The sequence below is a fragment of the Ambystoma mexicanum genome, chromosome 2q (genome assembly GCF_040938575.1).
Source record: "Ambystoma mexicanum isolate Mex_15411 chromosome 2q, UKY_AmexF1_1, whole genome shotgun sequence".
Taxonomy (NCBI): domain Eukaryota; kingdom Metazoa; phylum Chordata; class Amphibia; order Caudata; family Ambystomatidae; genus Ambystoma; species Ambystoma mexicanum.
The window spans coordinates 367,246,422-367,265,507 of record NC_090924.1 but is presented as its reverse complement, the minus strand read 5'-3'; the positions used below and the strand labels follow the sequence as shown (position 1 = coordinate 367,265,507).

Sequence of the window (19,086 nt, the reverse complement as noted above, 5' to 3'; positions counted from 1 at the left end):
TTGATGTAATTTGAATCTTTTTTCTCCTGTCCTTTATCCCAAACGACTCCAGACACTACACCAATTAGTTTCCCAGAATAAGCTGCTCAACCGCTTGAAACTTGGCCCAGATCAAGTTAAGCAGGAGCAGCTTCAAAATGTGTCCTCTCAGCTGGGCAATGACGATGAAAGGCAATTTTGAATGTTCATTGTCCTTTCAATAAACAAACACCAGCCTTTCAGAACTTAAGCTGGACACCTCCATCTTGGCTTGTTGCACTTTACAAAGGCTGCAATTGAGGTTAAGGCCAAACCTTTTGTAACCTATGTAAAAACCAATCATAACCTCACCAAACTCCTCCAATTCCATGTATATGCCATACCTGACTCCATGTATATGTCATGCCAACCTGGCAGACTCAAGCCTTTATTCTCTCTAGACTTGACTACTGTAACAGCCTCCTCCTGAACCTTGGGCAGCGAGACCTGTCATTGGCCTTAAGCCCAGGGACCGCATCTCTCCTGCAATAAGAGGGTTTTACTGGCTCCTGGTTGCTGCACAGATTAAACTCAAATCCCTCTGCTTCATACACAAGGCTGTCTGGGCCTGGGGACCAAACTATCTTCAACTTTATCTCTCTGAATACTCTCCCTCTAGACCACTTCACTCCTCTGGCAGCAACTCCTTGTGTGTAAAGCGTTTTGCTAAACGGAGAGCAGGTGGTCGCTCACTTTCCTCTGCTGGCTCCCTCCTTTGGGTAGCCTCGCCCTGCGCCTTGAGCAGGATCTTCTCAAATTCCGGAAGCTCCTTAAGACTTTCCTCTTTTCCTCCTCCATCCATCCTTCTCTCCTCTGCTAATCTCACAGTGGCTGAATCTATCTCCTTGACCGTTATGCATCTTCGGGGTCTTCACCTCCCACACCAATTCATCCCAGCTCATGTTTAAATATTTTGTTGTAGTGTTTTAATGTACTTACCTCCCTGTGGGTGCTTTGAAACAGTATTTTCTTATTGTATAAGCGCCTAACAAGCAAACAATAAATAAATAAAAATATCCTTACGACCCTGCACACCTTTGGTATCGGACATACAACAAAGGCTTCCTGCTACTCCTTTACCTGTCCCGACCCAGAGTCCCACAATGCCACCGACTCGAAGCCCTTCCAGGCCTAAGCCAAGGGAGTCTGTCAGGCCCGAGACTTCAGCCGCCACCATCGCCTTGTACTCTTGTGGTGGAGGAGCCTGCACAGACTGTCACTGGTACGGATACAGACACTACTGCAACTCATACCGATGAGTCTGATGACTATGCCAGCAGACGGAGTGTTGCTTGGTGCCAACGAACCTGCCTGGGCTTCACCACCGGATGAGGAGGGTTCCTTTCACGCTATGATCTCGAGGGCCTGCACCCTCTTCAATTTGGTACCGGAGGAGACAAGGAAGGAGGGGGTTCCTCTTCCAATGTGGGGAATCCAGACGGAAGACCCTCATGTCAATTCCTCTGCTGGATGATATCTAGGAGGAAGGTTTGACCCTGGTGAAGACGCCAAGTACCGCTCCTCCCAAGAGAGATAGGCTGGAGAAGAAGTACAGGGTCCCAGACTCGGCCCCCAGATGTTTCAGATCACAGACTTCTCTAGACTCTGTGGTGTCTGCCTTCGCCAGGAAGCGCTTGTCGAACTCATCTTCTTTGGCCCTGGTGCCTCCAGACCAGGAGGGAAAGAAGCTTGATGCAGTGGGAAAGCGCATCATTTACACTGCGGTCTCCACCGTCAAGGCCACTAATGCCGTGGCCATCTTATTCTACTACGACAGGGAGCTGTGGTATAAGGTTGGGCCCATGTTGGACTTCCTGCCAGAGAACAAGAAGGTCGAGGCCCTGGCCCTGTTCCAGGATGGTGAGGTGACCTCAGATCACGCCATCACGGTGAAGCTGGACATTGCGAATTCCGGGTTCTGCCAGAGGGGCAACAGGGTGTCCCTCCAACGACAATGCTGGCTGAAGGCCACTAACTTCAGAACTGATGTCCAGTCCAAGGTGGTGGACATGCCACTGTGGACTAGTCTCTCCAGACAATTAAGACAGAGACGGAGACTGTGCGCTCTTTGGGATATTGCAGCAGAGGAGGTTGTCGTCCTTTCGATCCTCGAGGGGGAAAGTCTGGCAGCTCCTCCAAGGGGTATAACACCCCCTATCATCAACCCTCCCATTCCACAGCCCAGAAAGCCTACAGAGGCCGCTCACAGGCCTACGGCAGCAGAGGCCAGCGTAGTCATCGCCAACAGGCCAGGACGCAGACACCCATGGAGGCTTGAACTGGCCATGGATCTGGGCCCCCACTTTAGCACCCCCGTGGGAGACCAACTAGCAGATTTTGTTGACAAGTGGAAGAACATCACCACAGACAAATGGGTTCTTAACGTTCTTCGTCAGGTACACCTTGGAATTCCAACACAGGTGTCCTCGCTTTCCTCCTGTGGCGTGTCAAGAACTGCACATGGCCAAACTGCTGCAGGAAGTTCAGGCCATGTTATGGAAGAGGGCAAAACAACCGTCCGTCAGCGCCTCCGGGGCTCCGGAGTGTACTCAGATACTTTCTGGTACAGAGAAAGTTAGGAGGGTGGTGGCCAATCCTGGACTTAATTTGTATTTGTTTTATTTATAAAGCGCAGCCAGGCCCGAGGGCATACGGGCGCGTAAGTTTAGATCTGGTTACAGTTACAATTGAATGCGGTAAGCAAAGGTTACATTACGGTTACAGATAGGTACATGCATTAATATTACAGATACATACATACATGTTGCAATGTTCATGTGGCAAGCAATGGAGGCTGCTTAGGATATATTATAAAATAAATTATTTGCAATACGTACAGTAGGCAGTCAGTCGTTCAGGATCTGAGAAGTTATGTTGTCAGTGTGTTCAAGTCCTGAAGCCAACGCTTCATGTTGCATTTGAATAGGTTAAAGGAGGGTTCTGACCTAAGGAGCGCGGGGAGTGTGTTCCATAATTTCGATGCTTGTACAGGGAAGCTAGCTCCACCCGAGTTATGAAGTTTGAATCTTGGTATGGACATAGTGAGCTGCTCCGAGTGGTCTTGATGATGCATGTGGTGTAAGTTGGTTGGTGAGGTGGGCTGGTGCAAGGTTAGCTCTGGCTTTGTGTGTGAGGGCCAAGGTTTTGAGGGATATTCTATGCTAAGGCACCTCAACAAGTATTTGAAGACTGAGAAGTTCAGGATAGTCACGTTGCAGCACATGCTCGACTAGCTGAAGGAGGGGGAAATTCCTGACAACCTTGGACCAGGTGGACGCCAACTTTCACGTTCCCATTTATCCAAAACATTGAAAGTTGGGTTTGTGGTCCATGGATGAAATTCATCAGTTCAAGGCCCTGCCCCCAGCCTCAGCTCAGCACTGCGGGTGTTCACAAAGTGCTTGGTTCTGGTGACAGCGCATCTACGCCTAAAGGGCGTCCACGTCTACCCTTATTTAGACTGGTTCATCCACTCTCGGTCTCTCGCGCTGGCTTTCCAGCACACTAACAGAGACCATTCTCCTTCTCATAGAGCTGGGATTCGCCATCAACTACCCTAAGTCCTGTATGGAGCCATCGCAGAACGGTCTGTTCCTGGGTGCCCGTTACAACACGGTTGCATGTCTGGCTACCCCCTTGGAGAAGAGGGTGATGGACATCCTGGGAAAGGACAGCACCTGTCATTGGCTCAATCCGCAACGGGTCAGGCCGTCAAGTTGCTATTGGTCATGATGTCCTCCTGCATCCACCTCATTCTGTTCTTCAGAGCCCAGTTGAGGCCTCTTCAGGAGCTCCTGGATGCGCAGTGGCTGCAAGTCACGGGCTCGTGGATGGACAAGATCCCCCTCAACCAGGAGTTCTGACAAGCTCTACAATAGTAGCAGTGCACCCACATTTGATGCAAGGGGCTCCTTTTCAGATCCCACCGTACCAGGCCATGGTGAATACGGATGCCTCTCTGGAAGGATGTGGGGCCCATACCGGACAGTCGCACACCAGAGGCCTCTGGCTTCTGGAGGAAAAGGACCTTCACATCAAAGTTCTAGAACTCTGGGCAGTCTTCTGGACCCTCAAGTCATTCCTGCCTCAACTGCAGGGGAAGGTGGTAAGGATCTTCATGGACAACACCGCCATCATGTTCTACATCCAGAAAATGGCCATGACACGCTCTTGAGCACCCTCCCTGGAAGCTCAGTCCCTGTGGCACTGGGCCATTCTTCAGGGCATGATCCTCATCCCTTTACACCTGGCGGGCACCAAGAACTCCATTGCAGACTCGCTAAGCAGGGAGCTGCGTTCCTGCCATGAGTGGGAGCTTCATCAGGGTCAAGTGACTTTTCTATTCAGCAAGTGGGGCCATCCCTGGATCGACCACTTCGTGACGGCGGCCAACTCCAAGTGCCAGAGGTTTGCCAGCAGGATACCTCAGCCACAGGGCCTGGGGGACACCGTCTCGTTCCCTCCGATCCCTCTCCTGCTGCGTGTGATGAACGCACTCCGACAATCTCATTGCAGAATGATACTGATGCTCTGGCGTGGCCACAGCAGATCTGTTACCTGGACCTGCTCCATCTGTCAGTGGCTCTGTCCATCTGGCTGCCTCCACTTCCCGATCTTCTCTCCAGAGAAGACTCAACGATCGTGCTCCACAGCCCATCATTGCTGAGCCTCACAGCCTGGCTCCTGCAGCCCTAGAGTTTGGCCATTATCCCCTGCAGCTGGAGTGCAAGAAGATCCTGGCAGAGGCCAGAGCCTCCTCTAAGTTGTCGTGCTATGGAAATGCTTCAGTGTGGTGCAGGACTCAGAAGATTACACCTCTGCGAGCAGATCTGCAGCTCATTCGGAGATGCTGTCCCTGGTCAAGGCTGGCCTGGCTCACGCTTTCATCAAGGAGCATCTGATGGCCATGTCCTGTTACACCAGGTTGCAGGGTAGGCGTTCCCTGTGGTCTCAAAGGCTAGTTAAGGAGTTCCCCAAAGGCCTCTTCAGGACTTTTCCACCAGTGAAGGCTCCTGCTCCAGCTTGGAATCTCAACGTGGTTTTGACTAAGCTTCTGGGGGCCCAATTCGAACCGATGCATCAGGCCCCTTTGAAGATTCTGTTGTGGATGGCGGCTTTCCGGGGGGCCATCATCATCGGCCAGGTGGGTCGGGGAGATCCAGACGCTCTCTTGCAAGCAGCCATACTTGTCGTTTCACACTACTAGGGGGGTGCTGCGGACCCACCCCACCTTTATGCCGAAAGTTCCTACCGAATTTCATCTCAACGATCCTTTAGTTTTATCATTGTTCATGAATGCTTCTCCGCCAGTAGAAAGGACGTTGCATTCGCTGGATGTTGCTCGTGCCTTGAAGTCCTATGGAACTTTCGCAAGACATCTCAACTCTTTGTGAATTTATGACCTGTGAATCTTGGGAAGGCCCTGTCTAAGGCTTCCATTTTCAGGTGGCTTTCCGGCTGCATCATGCACTGTCATAGTCTGGCCAACAGACCTCTACCAGGCTGGCTGAGAGCCCACTCCACCAGAGCCATTGCAGCAACAACGGCGGTCTCTCTGGTGTTCCCCTGCCCGACTTCTGCAGGGCTGCTACGTGGAGGTCCACACACACCTTTTCTTTTTTTTAAATTAATTTCCAAACGAACAAAAATAACATACAGACTTTGTAAATGACATCCATGACACATCAATGTGTACAGCTGCTTAACCCTCCCCACGCCCCCCCTCCCCTCTCCTGCCAGCCTATTCCCCTTTCAATGTCTGCCTGTAATATGTATTACCCTGCTTGAAATTCTCACCACAACCCTATCCCGCCGTTTGTGATAGTTCATGTATCTGAGTTTGAGTGCCACCGTGTGCTGTGGGCATCAGTTCTTGTATCATATGTTTCCAGGCCATTAAATCTGTGTTCTGCTCCTCATGACCTCGGCGGGGCGCCTCTTGCCAGACAGCCGTTTCTGCCATTGACCATTTCTGGAGGTCCCTCAACCACACGCCTATAACTGGACCTTTACGTGCTTTCGACCCCATTGCTATCCTACGTTTCGCCAAGATGTACGCTTCACGTGTTTTATCTTCTTTGGTCTCTGGAAAATGCCTACCAGGCACGCCTTGGGGTAGATTCGAATCTGCCATTCTTGGCTAGGGTGTGGGCCATGTCCTCCCAAAATAGGGGTATTTCCACAAGGGCCCAAAACATGTGAATCAGGTTCTGGTTGATCAGGCCACATTTGTGACGGGCTTGTTCTGTCGCCTTACTCAATTGTGCAATTTTCTTCTGAGTTAAATTTTCCCCCGTTATTTTTTTGTTTTGTTTGGTCTCCCTTTTCTGTTGTCTTTTGTGATGTTTTATGTATGTTAGTGAGTATTATTGATATTGTTTTGCTTTTTGCTGTTTGCATAGGGTGATTGTATTTTGATGTATTTAGGGGTGGGTGTACTGGGATTCTAGATATTGATTAATGGTGTTATTGATAAGGTATTGTTGCATTGGATTTTATTGTAGTATTTTGTTGAAACCTGTGTGATGAACTATTTTTTTGTTGAAAATCTAATAAAAAGATCTTACAAAAATATGTATATATATATATATATGCTCTATGCGTTACATATAATTGGATCAATTGTAGGTCCTACTCCAAGCGTCATCTTGAAATTGCTCTTGAAAATCTACTTCCCAGCATTGCCTAGTCTGTATTAGATTGCTATCTGGCTTCGCCATCAGAATCTCATATAGTCTTGATACTGCATGTCCCCTTCAGAGATATCGTAGAGCGTTTCTATTGTCTCATCTTCTGCTAATGCTCCCTCCTTTCCTGGCCATCTCAGTAACAGTTTATGTAGAAGTGAGGCGTGGATTATATGTTGCCCTACACGTATTCCTGATTCCACAGCAACCTTGCTAAAGGTCTTCGGCCGATCTTCCTTCAGTATATCGCCCACTGTCGCCACCCCGCTAGGCTCCCAATATTTCCTTCATTCAGCCTAAGTTGCACCTCTTCGCTCTCGAGTGTCACCAATTCTGGAGAGAATAAGGTGCTTCTCTGCCCAGAAAGCGGCATTCCCTCTGCCACATTGTCATGCCTAGGTTGAGCAACAGAGGGGGTTTGGGTCCACACACACCTTCACAAGATTCTACTGCGTCGACAGGGATTTCACTGAGGAGTCCCGGTTCGGCCAAGTGGTGCTACGTGATCTATTTGTTTGAGGTGAGTCTGTTGCAGGGGTTAGTGAATTGCTTCTCTTGTGCCTTGCCCGTGGTTGAATATATGTACTGCTATGTATTTGTATTCATGAGCATGTGAAGCCATGCCGGACCCCATGCTTGAGAATGAACAAGTTACTTACCTGTATGGAACTCTTGTTCTCCAGCATGGGTCTGGCATGGATTCACATGCAAACTCTCCACCCGTCCCCTCTGTGGGTCTTCTTGGTACATACTGCCACTGTACGTGCTCTACCAAATATGAAGATGGCCACCAGGGGTGGAGCTTAGGGAGACAGCGGTCATTGGATGGGGGTAGTATGACCCAAGGAACAATGATTGGTTTAAAATAGAAATGCAGTTTTTCAGACTGAAGCAAAACTGCTTTTCTTTTTACTGAGGATTCCCAGCCTGACGATGGGGAATATTCATGACCATTTGATTCCATGCCAGACCATACTGGAGAAAAGGAGTTGCAGGTAAGTAACTTGTTCCTTCCTCTCTTCTCTCGGATATCCGCATCAGTTGCTGGGCGCCAGGCCCACCACTGCTGTTCAGTGGTCAGGCCATCCGCGAATACGGCTGTCTTTCCATTTTCTCCTTCCATTTGACCAGAGCCTCTTGCGTGATTAAGATACCTGCCTTCAATCCTCCAGCTACTGGGTGTCTCGCTCGACACGTCTGGGCTGGCTCCGCAGCTCGACATGGCTCAGCTCCTCCTGGACATCGATACTACAGGGGCTCGCCTCTAGGTAGCATTTGCTCTCCTCCCCAAGTTGAAGTTCCTCCTCCATTCACATTTTGTTACCATATATACATCATTAGGATAAATGAAATGTCTGTCTTCCTTGATTATGGCACTCGGGCGAGGTTCACCATTACCTGAAGCCAATAGGGTCAAGGAAGAATCTTTGTACATTATAGTTGTAACAGGGAATGCAACAGTTTTCTGACACCCATATAGGCAGTATGGGTGCTTTGGGCAGGGAGTTCCATGCTGGAATGGGAGTCCATTCCCCCTAGAAGGGAGTACCCTCCCAGAGAGGTCCCACTTGCCCAGACCCCTATGGAGGGTCTTGCATAGCAGACTTGCCTCCCTAGCCTGAAAGGGGGTAGCTCCCAACTGGGGAGATGGGATGAATTATCCAGATTCGTAACAGTTCCTATGGAGATTGCCTAGTCTTGACTAGGAGCAAAACAAAGGCAGAATCAATTTCTTGTACGCCTGCATGAAAATCTCATGCAGCCGTACACTGAAATGCACAGACAAGACTGAGGAGGAATGCACAGCTGAGATCTTCTCTGCTGCAATGCCCCTCCTCTTCCTTAGCATTGCATCAAAAAGTAGAAGTACTGCAGAGAGGCAGCCCTCGTTTTTCGCATGGCTTCAGAGATAGAATTCTCTACAATTGATGCAGAACCCCTTGCCCAATTTGGTGAAGTATCCACTGGCGTATTCTCCTGTTCTTCGACCGAAGAAGCATCTTCATCCTCCTAATCCATACTGGATTCTCTGCCTCAAACTTTTGCAGGACTGCAGCAGTGTCTGCTGTTAAGGTTTATATCAATTACACATCTTTCGGGGTTCTCCTACGTACAGAGGGTAGCAGTTGCATGTCCTGCTACTGTAGCAGCATTAACCATGCTTTCATTTAAACCTGGAATCATAATAATGAAATTAAATACTGAGCTCAATAAAAGTAATACTTAACAGAAGAGCACAGCAGCAAGAAAGGAGGAAGGACTAGGTGAAGAGCATGCTTACTGGGAAGAAGAGGGGACTGTGACCTTGGCCACTCTATGGACTGTACGAAAATGTATTATTGGAATTGCAGTCCCAAAAGACATGTTTATTTTCTTGCTCCTGCCTGAAAATAAGAGAATGATGCATAATTTTGAGCCTCTGTGGCTTGATCACAAATTGGATATTTATACTAATGTTTTTACTTGGGCAGCGTATGTCTCACCTACCATGCCAATGAATTACTTTGTGTTCATCAAGCAATGCAAATGCAGTATGCTCATGCCTAGGAGTGCCAACTGGTGGTGATGGGGCAGAGGGATCACAAAGCTTTCCTTTGTCAGGCCATGCCCCTTAGGGGAAATTAGGATTATGTTTGCTGCGAGTGGTTTGCAGGGGAGCTCGCAGAACTCTACGCCAGATTCTACACGGAGACTGCTAATTCCGCTCCCTAACCTGACTTTTTTGATTTCATCATAGGATGTGATCGTGATCTCAGGGAAGCTGACCAGTATGCAGAGCAGCCTGGCAATGCTGGTGGACACCCCGGATTATTCTGAAAAATGTGTTCACCTAGAAGCCTTGAAGAACCGCTTGGAAGCCATGGCCAGCCCCCAAATAGTGGCTACCTTTAATGCACAGTCTATAGGTGAGTGATAAGAACTGTTCTGCCTGACTGTCCACTCAATATGCAAGTGTCTGCTCTGTCTCTTCATTTCATGGCTAATTTGGAGCTAAGTGTTTGTGTAGCAGACCCCTTTTGATTATCAATGTACACATTAGAGGTTGCTCAACTTCCTCCCCCATGCTTACTCTGTTGATGCAGATTTGCATCCATTCTGCCCCTCGTCCTATCTTGTTTTTAGGTTTATGTTTGCAGAAAGAAAACTCCAGAGTATATACAAGTGTCTTGAGAAGTTCCTGATTTCATGATGTACGCTCGTTCGTTTTAGCTGAGATTTCTCCTCAGTCAAAGTCAATTGATAAGTGTTTGAGGACGGTCAATGTGATGGCAGTTGGCGCAGGTGTGGGCATTTCTAGGGAACTTCTACAATCTACAAGTGATCGTTTGACTTGCTTGGTTAATGCCATGACACCCAGTCTGTAGTTGCATGTTTGCAGCAGTGCACACTAGTTTTCATTCTTTGTGGGAGGAAATATTTGTAGCAGTTACCTTTTAAAGCCTGTTAGTAAGGTGTATTGATTTGATTTATTAATATTATACAGTTAACAAGAGTCAACTTTTAATACAATTATCATCGGCATTCCAACATTTCAACCATAAACAACAATAATTACGGACTAAATCCAATAAACAAAATCTCCATGTATATTATGTCACCAGTTAATAGATACTTTAAAACATTTTGATAATTGACCAAAATTTAACCAAATTATAAATACAAATATCACTATTTCACTTCATTTAAATATTCTAAATAGAATTAATCCTGACCTTATTATCCAGTCCCAAACCTGAACCTTCCAAATATCTTAATCAAAGATGTATTAAGGAAGGCATTCCAGCAGAAGGTGTCTTGCTCTTTCCATTGTCTGCTCACCACAAAGTCTGCAGAATCTCTCCCTCTCCCTTCGGTATACCTAACCGTGCAGCGGTCACTTCAGTGGTGGTGATTGTGTTAAATTTAAGTTTGAAATATTCCCACAAACGAAAAGTTCCCCAAGTAACCTTTTATATATTTCGGAGTGAACTCTGTCTGCTATATTTCATTTTATTTAATCTACGTATAACCATGAGGCTTTGTATATACAAAACAGATAAAACAAAACATTACAAAATACAATATGAATGCATAACATACTTCAGTTATATAAGATATGGTAGATAACCTAAAATCGAGGTAAAAACACTAGTTCATAATACATTTCCAATAAAATGTCACCATAGAATACATAATTAAGGTCATTACCCTACATAAATGTTTGCCAAAGCTTAAGTGTATCAGTGCCATCCATTTGGTTATTATAGGACTTAATACATTTGGCTCTAATAAGTTCAAGACTCACGCATTTTGCGTGAATGTGTTCCAATGATTCAATTTCATTCTCGCCACACAATCTGCATTTAAGTTCTGAGCAAGGGATACCAATTTTTGCACCCTTAATTTCAAGGACTTCACAAACGTAAAATTTTAATAGAAGGTATTGTCACATAATCCCGCTGCCGGGGATGGCATCAATGTAGGCTGGATTGCCAATGCGGTCATTTCTATATTGGACGAACGAGCCACAATTGGATTTCGTGGATAATTGTACCATGTGCTTATCGAAACTGAAATAGTCCTAGATACAACAGGGTAATCACAGCCAGCCTGCCATTTGTTGTAAAGTGATAATATTTTTCCCAATGTACCCAGCTTGCTACAATTGTCTAGACACAAAAAAGCCTTTATATATTGTACCATTGTTAAGTGCCCGAAGTTTTACAAAACACCTTAAAGTTCTTGATACAAATATATCTCAATAAGGTGAAGTTCAAGATATAGATATTCAGTAGATAGAGCTTGCGGCATTCTGAACAGCTTTCGCAACATTTCCGCCTCAAATTTAATTAGATCCGCAATATACGCATGACCCCACATCTTGATCCCATATGACAATAAAAGCACAATTTTCGATGAATACAGGAGCACAATAGTGTGAAAAGAGTAATCACCATTCTTCCCAATGAAGGCACTTATGCGTTTACCATTTTCATGCATTTGGCTTTGGTTTCATGCCAATGTATTTTCCAATTTAACACATCATCAACATGAAGACATAGGTGTTTATAGGATTTAATACATTCAAATTTAGTACCATCCAGCACCCATCTAGTTCTAGGTTTCAATTTCGGTTTACTTGAGAACACCATGACCTTACTTTTAGCAATATTCACCTTTAGGCCATTATGATGTGCAAATACGCCAAGACCATTAATCAGGGATTGCAAACCTTTTGGCGTGTGATCAAGAAACAATAGATAGTCTGCATAAGCTAACTTAGACGTGATCCAACATTAACTCAGCAGATATCTATATTACTAAATGCCATTTGCAAATTAGCTAAGTATAAGTTGAATAGGGTGGCTCCAACTATGCAGCCCTGCATCACACCCCTACCAGTGGGGATTGATGCAGACAATTGACCAACTCTGTTGAGGCGCACCCTGACACTGGTATCAGTGTGGAGGAACATAAGCATCTTCAGAAGACCCGGCGGAATATTCCAAGCCACCAATTTCCGCCATAAATTGTTCTGAAGAACAGTATCAAAGGTGGCACTGAAATCTATATATGCACAGTATACTGTGGTTTCTCTTCGAAGCCATGCATATTCTGCTGATGAAACCAAAATAAGAATATTGTGCGATGTGGATGATTTGGCTCTAAAGCCAGTTTGATTGGGACTCAGAATGGCATTATCATTTAGCATAAATTCAGTTCTGCCAATAAGACCTTTACCAATTTTTTGACCGGAATGTCCAGCATAGCTAGCATTCGATAATTTGCTATAACATCACTGGGGCCTTTCTTAAAGATAGGTAAAATGTGGCTCACACCATGTTACAGGCAGTGTGCCAGATCTTCCAATATCAGTAAATAAAAGCTGTAATGCATGTGCCCAAAATTCAGATGACATCTTTAGCAATCCATTACAAATGCCATCAGGGCCTGCTGCACACGATTTATTTTACTGCTGTATAATTAGTATGATATCAGAGGTCGTTGCTTTACAAGTCCATATAGCTTGGGGGGTGGCGATCACTAAAACTTCAGGGACCCTGATCTGCAAGGAAGTAATATGGGCAACCCACACCGGCTCCGGAACACAATTTATTGGCAAGTCACTTTTAGATGCTGCCTTAATTTCTTTCCAGATTTTGGTATTGTTGTTTAAGGTAGCGAGGTAAACAATTTGTAACCAACTTTCCTTTTCGCATCTGGGTTTATGTTCTTTCAACCAGCGGCTATAATTCTTTTTGATACTTTTGATATGATTGCTAGTTTCAGCAGCACTATAAATGCCGAAAGAGGGAAATAAGGAGGCTGCAATGTCCAGCACTTAATTGTTTTTTAGCTGCTGTGATCTTCGGATCATAATTGGCTCGCTTGATGTATACTTTGTTACAACGCTCATATGGGCTTTTATAAAGTCTTTGTTTATTAATTGAATCCTTCACGCAACCAATCAAAAACGAGAAAGTGTCTCTGATACTTAAAAGTGAGGTGGATGCAGGAACCGAGAATTGCTCTATAAAAGAAGGTAAACGTTGAGAGGCAAGTTTGCCTTTGTCCAAATCAGGAGGGTTCCAATTAATGCGATTACCCCCATTATTAACCAATATGTTACCATTTAAGTCATGTTGCTTCTGTCGCCTCATCATCTGGAAAGGCTTAAAGAGAACACACATAGGTAAGTGATCAATTTCTTCACAGGTGGATATTGCCATGTCCTCCACCAATGATGGGCCAGATTGATTCACAAAGAAGTAATCAAGGGTGGAGGCACTCTTACCACTCACCCTAGTATATGCCTTCCGTACATCACCCGCACAGAGACCATTTAAGCAAATGAAACTATAGGCTTCCAAGACTAAGGCTTTTCAAATCCTGCTCCCAAATCAGCCAAATAAAGATTGAATAAAGTGGGGGCAAGTATATAACCCTGTTTAAGGCTGATGTTGGTGTTAATCCAGCCGGTTGTGGTGCTATGATGGTCCTTTGGTATTTTTTACCCTAGTGTTGTCGTGCATAGTGATAATCAAGGTGAGAAGGCCAGGTGGTGTATTCCAATTCTTATGTTTCATCCAGACACTATTCTTCACCGCAGTGCCAAATGTGGCGGTATATTCTATATTTGCCACATATTGTTTATCAACAAAGCCTTCTGAATAACAGTAACTAGCGCCATCACGTTAATAGTCGTGCCGGCGCCTTTTCTGAATCCAGTTTGGTTAAATGTTTTGATGTTGTTATCATCTATCCAGATGTTCAATTCCCTAAGAAGTACCTGCGCAAAGATCTTAGCAGGAGCATCACCAGCAATCTATAATTGCCTGGGTCAGCGCAACTTCCCTTCTTGTGTACAGGAACGATGACGGTCTCAGTCCAAGCAGTTGGTAAACTATTGGATGGATTAAACCACTAAAATAGCCAGTTCAAAGCCTTAGCCCAAATAATCGGATTGGTCTTTATTAACTGATTACAAAGCCCATCAGGGCCTGGGGCTCTTCAAGCTTTAATCGTGCTGATGATTTAGGCTAAGTCCAGATATCCTAGTGCATATTGCCATTGATCATTACTGTTTCAACTATGTGAGACAAGTCTGATCTGCCCAGCGTGTTGTTAATATGTGCTATCCAATCCTCCTGGGAAGTCCCACAAATAATACTTGTGCTATTACTCGAGTTATTGATAATGTTCCAAAATCATTTCACGTCTTTGTCTGTGAGCGGACTACTAATCTCTTCCATTTCTTATGCTCAGCACTTTGTGATTTTTCAGCCATTTCCTATAATTTACACGAATCATCTTCACTGCTTTAACATGATTAATAGAAGAGCTAGAATTAGAGGCAACCATATGTAATTCTGCACGTAAAATCCCTTTTCTGTCAAAGATGTTTATCGAAACAATGACCAAGGACTGCCATTTTAAATCCTGTTCCTAACCTTTCCTTAGATAGATTATTGAGCGGGATATGGAATTTCACCTCAAGTACAAAACTCTTGTTTCAAATGGATTGTGTCCTCGGACGTATTCCTCACCTTATGATATGATATGATATATTCCAGCTTCAGCTGCTTTGGAATTTTCTTTCGACAGAGGGCTCTGTGCGTTGATGTGGTCCACTCGATGTCCGTCAAGGGCTTCCATGCCTGAGTCTACGTCATCGTCGGTATACATAGCACGTGCAGAGCCCGTTGGCTTCAGTTTTGTTTTTCCATGAAAGCTAACGCTTTGAAGAATTACAACGGTCTTCAATTTTTTGGGTGAGAAAACTTTGTTCGAGTACAATGGTCTCGTCTTCAGCACCTTCAACCCCGAAGGTCGGGTTCATAAAGTGCTACAACTGCGGCGCAAAGATGTCTCTCACGGACCCCCATCGGGTGTGTCTGTGGTGCCTTGCTGTCAAACATAGAACAGCAGACTGTGAATCCTGTAGGTCGATGTCCAGTAAGACTCTGAAAGAGTGTAAAGGGAATATAGCGGCGGGTGGGCCACCTAGTAAATCCCCTTTGATGACTCCATCGAAGAAATGATCTTCGATGAGTCGAGAGATGACTCTCCTCGAAGGAAAAGGTAAAAAAAAAACTGCTCACGCTCCAGGAGTGGGTCCCATCATTCCTTGTCATCTCAAAGTAAGTCGAAGAAAAGGCATTATAAACCGCCCACTTCGAGGTCATCGGATTCCTCCCCATAGACGAATATAACCTGTCCAACTAAATCCTCCACTCCAGCACAGTGGGAGAATTTCAGGCAGGAAATGCTGAAAATCTTCGATAGAGAAGCTCCGACCCCCTCAAGGGAGAAGTTAAGCCATGCTCCTGTCGAGCCAACTAAGGCATACAAGGAAAGGCCTAAGGCTACATTCCGCTGGCCCTCCAGCCCGGGACGTAAGCTGTAAACCCCTCGAGATCTTTTGAGATCTCGGCACAAGATATCGTTGAAGACTCTTTCGAGTCGAGGGCTCAGTTGAAGATAAGATCGACACCCTCAAAGCCATTGACGTCAAAATCATCTGCACCGTTGGCGAAGCCATCAACGCCTTTACCTTCCAAACCTAAAGAAATTCAGAAATCTTACAAACCACTACCAAAGAAAGATTTATTTAAGTCTTTACCCCCAATTTATGAGGAATATGAACCCTCAGATCAAGATTCTCCACCATTTGGATTGGAGTTAAGCACACCTAACGTCCCAGAAAGCCTCGTTTCATAAGAATTCAGGCTAAAGGATTTATATGAAAATTTGCAATCAGCTAGTGGGGTCGACACTTCACCTGAGATGGAATTTGGCAATCCGAATCCGGCAGACCATGCTGATGCTTCTAATAGGCATCTGATGACTAGAGTCATCGTGTCATGATCGTCCCGCGTTACATCTGGGTGTCACCCTTGTCGGCCTCTGTATCTCTTTGGCAGTGTTGGAGATGTTTTCCTGATCCAAAATGGTGCCAACGTTGGACTAGCTCATCACGTTATCACGCATGCGCAGTGGAATCAGGAAGACAAACAGGCTTAAAGCACAACACATCCCGGGGAGCTACGCGTTGCAATATTGTCCTTTTTTCCATTGCGCTATGCTCTTTTTCACTTTGAGTTCTTTCTGCCTTACTGGCAAACCTTCGCCGCTCTCCTCAGACTCCTAATCCTTGTCTCACCCACTTCTCTGATGATCCCTCTCTGTTCTCTCTTCACTCCCTCCAGTGTCCCGTTCTCTCTGCTTCACTGCATTCCTTTTTCTTCCGCCTGGCTGTTTAAGTTCTATCTCCGGTCAAGACACCTATTGGATAATTCAACAGCTCGCATTTACAGCTATCTGCTCCCAGGCATATGTCCCTAGTGGTTTTTCCCTTCTTTGGTTTTCCTTGAGACCTTACCTCTATGGGGAGCCCTTGTGCGACCTGGACACATATATTGGGTTGCAGAGTGGCTGCTTGGGGAGACAGGGCTTACCTCTTCAACAACAAGGCTTCTAAAGACAAGAAGGTAAGGCCTGTTTCTGACGCATTGACTTTATGGGATGGGGCAGACCTGCTCCACCGTTTGACCAAGATGACCTAACAGACATTCTGGATAAAGGTTAACAAAAAGATTCCATACTTCCTTTTCATGTAGCTCTCCAGAAAGGGTCATGGCAGTTTGGAAGGACCAGAGTCGAACCCTGTAGTGAACACAAATCTCACCATAAAATATAGGCCATCTAGTAGCGACCCTAGCTACCTGTCAAAACACCCAACACCTGAAAGCCTAGTTATTCAGGCAGCGATGTCAACCTTCAACCAGATTGCATACCCTACCATCTCACCACATAGGGATGATAAGCGTTTCAACGCTTGGTCAAGAAAGGTCTTTTCTGCCAGGAACCTGGCAATCAAGGCCACAAATTCCACTTGCGCTTAAGCAAAATTCACATTCTCCCTGTCGGACTGTGTAGCTGTGTAGCTATGGCGATTGACCATAGTCCCGAAGGGGAAGCGAGAGAGACGGCTTCCTGAGTATTGTATTGTAAGAGACAGCAAGGAGGCTATGTGCGAGTTTCTGCAATCAGAATTGGACATAGCGGTAAGCACAGTAATACGCAGATTTGCGTAGTTGAGAAAGTCAGGTTCTGCATAGGACTTGCAGTCCATGCTCCTCAACATGCCCTTTGACGGAACCCAGCTGTTTGGCATCAAGGCTGACAAAAGCCTAGAGAAGCTGCAGACCTCAAAGACAGCGGCCAAGTCCCTTGTAGCCGCGATTAGACAGTCACAATCCTCCCATCCTAGTGGATTATCTTGGAGGGGTAAGTCCTTTCACTTCTAAGCCTCAGTTGGAAGAGCGAGAGGACTGGCTGGCCAGAGGGGTCAGAGAAGATTCCCTCGTGGTGGACCAGGGAGAGTTCCAAAGCCCACCCACGCAACAGCTACTTTACCATCAGCCGCTGCCTCAAAACCTCTCTGAGGCCTTAACCCACAAGACCCCAGTGGGAGGCAGACTCTCAATGCATCTGAAAGAATGGCGAGGCATTACTTCAGATGCATGTGCATTAGAAACAGCCTAGGGTTACTGCCTTCACTTTCTAAAAAGGCCTCAGGACCATCCACCGGGCAGCCACTCATTCAAGGTTCCAGATCCATTTCATGTGCAAGAAATGTTGAGCCTGCTAGAGAAAGGTGCTATAGAACCAGTACCTGTGACGGAGAAGAACAAAGGCTGGTACTCCCTATTTCCTACTATCCAAGAAAGACGGAGGATTGAGGCCCATTTAGGACTTGACACCCTTGACTTGAATAAGTTCCTTAGATGGACAAGTTCAAAATGGTCACACCTCCTCAGATCTTTCAGGCCCTCCAGCTTCAGGATTGTATGGTGTGTTTGATATGATATGATATATGATATGATATGATGAGGCATTTGTAACGCGCCTATACACAAGTTTTTCAAGGCGCGACGAGGCAGGGGGGGGAACAAGGGGAGACAGACAACAATCTTACTAGGCCAGGTGTCATTCAGATCGCGCAAGGGTAGAGGGGAAGGGAAAAGTGCATTGGGGAAAGGGAGAGGGGAAAGTGCAGTACAGGGTTATTAGCATACAGCATACAGGATAAATAACAAGGGCCAGCTGGTGGCAAGAGCGATGTAAGTGCAGACAAGTGCTTGGAAGTGGGGCTGTATGGATACAGACACAGTCCCGTAGTGCAGGGGTTGCCATGGAGGCAGAGAACGGTGAATGGCCCAGTTGCAGATTCAGTGCAGTTTCAGTAGTATTAGCAGGGGATAGGGGGAGAGAAAGTGGAGGCAAAGAGGAAGGTTTTGAGGTGCTTCCAGAATCGGAGGTGGTTCTCCTCAAGTTTCAGGGAGGCAGGAAGGCTGTTCCAGAGAGAGGCCCCTGCAGTGGAAAGGGATCTGCCCCCAACTCGTTGTTTGGAGAAGCGGCTGACCCTGAGGGAGTTGGAGGCGGATGAGCGAAGAGCTCGAGAAGGAAGATATTTAGGAAGAGAGAGTTGAAGGTATTTTGGCCTAAGGCCCCAGACGGCCTTGTGGACAATGCAGAGGGTTTTGAACTTGATCCTCGCAGTCACTGGGAGCCAGTGTAGTGATTTCAGTCCTGGAGAGATACGGTCCCTGGGCTTGAGGTCAAGGACAAGTCTTGCAGTCCTGTTCTGGATGAGTTGCAAAGGGCGGAGAGTAGGGGCGGGCAGATTTAGATAGAGGCTGTTACAGTAGTCCAGCTTAGAGAGAACCAGGGCTCTAGAGACAGTGAGCTTCTGGGGGAAGGAGAGGAAAGGAAGGATACCTCTGAGGAGGTGCAGCTGGTAGTGTGACTTCTTAGATACGTCGGATATGTGAGGAGAGAAGGAGAGTGTGGAGTCGAAGATGACCCCAAGGTTTTTGCAGGTAGGAGCCGGAAGAGG

At 46.2% G+C, this 19,086-nt stretch overlaps 1 protein-coding gene across 2 annotated transcripts in view; it reads left to right on the top strand.

Annotated features, from left to right (window-relative positions):
* Nucleotides 1-19,086, top strand: part of COG7 (component of oligomeric golgi complex 7) — a 1,349,184-nt gene that overhangs the window by 452,337 nt on the left and 877,761 nt on the right. For both annotated transcript variants that reach the window (XM_069647398.1, XM_069647397.1), the window contains exon 5: nt 9,442-9,610. In XM_069647398.1, the coding sequence (XP_069503499.1) occupies nt 9,442-9,610 (169 nt within the window). The remainder of the gene's footprint in view (nt 1-9,441; nt 9,611-19,086) is intronic.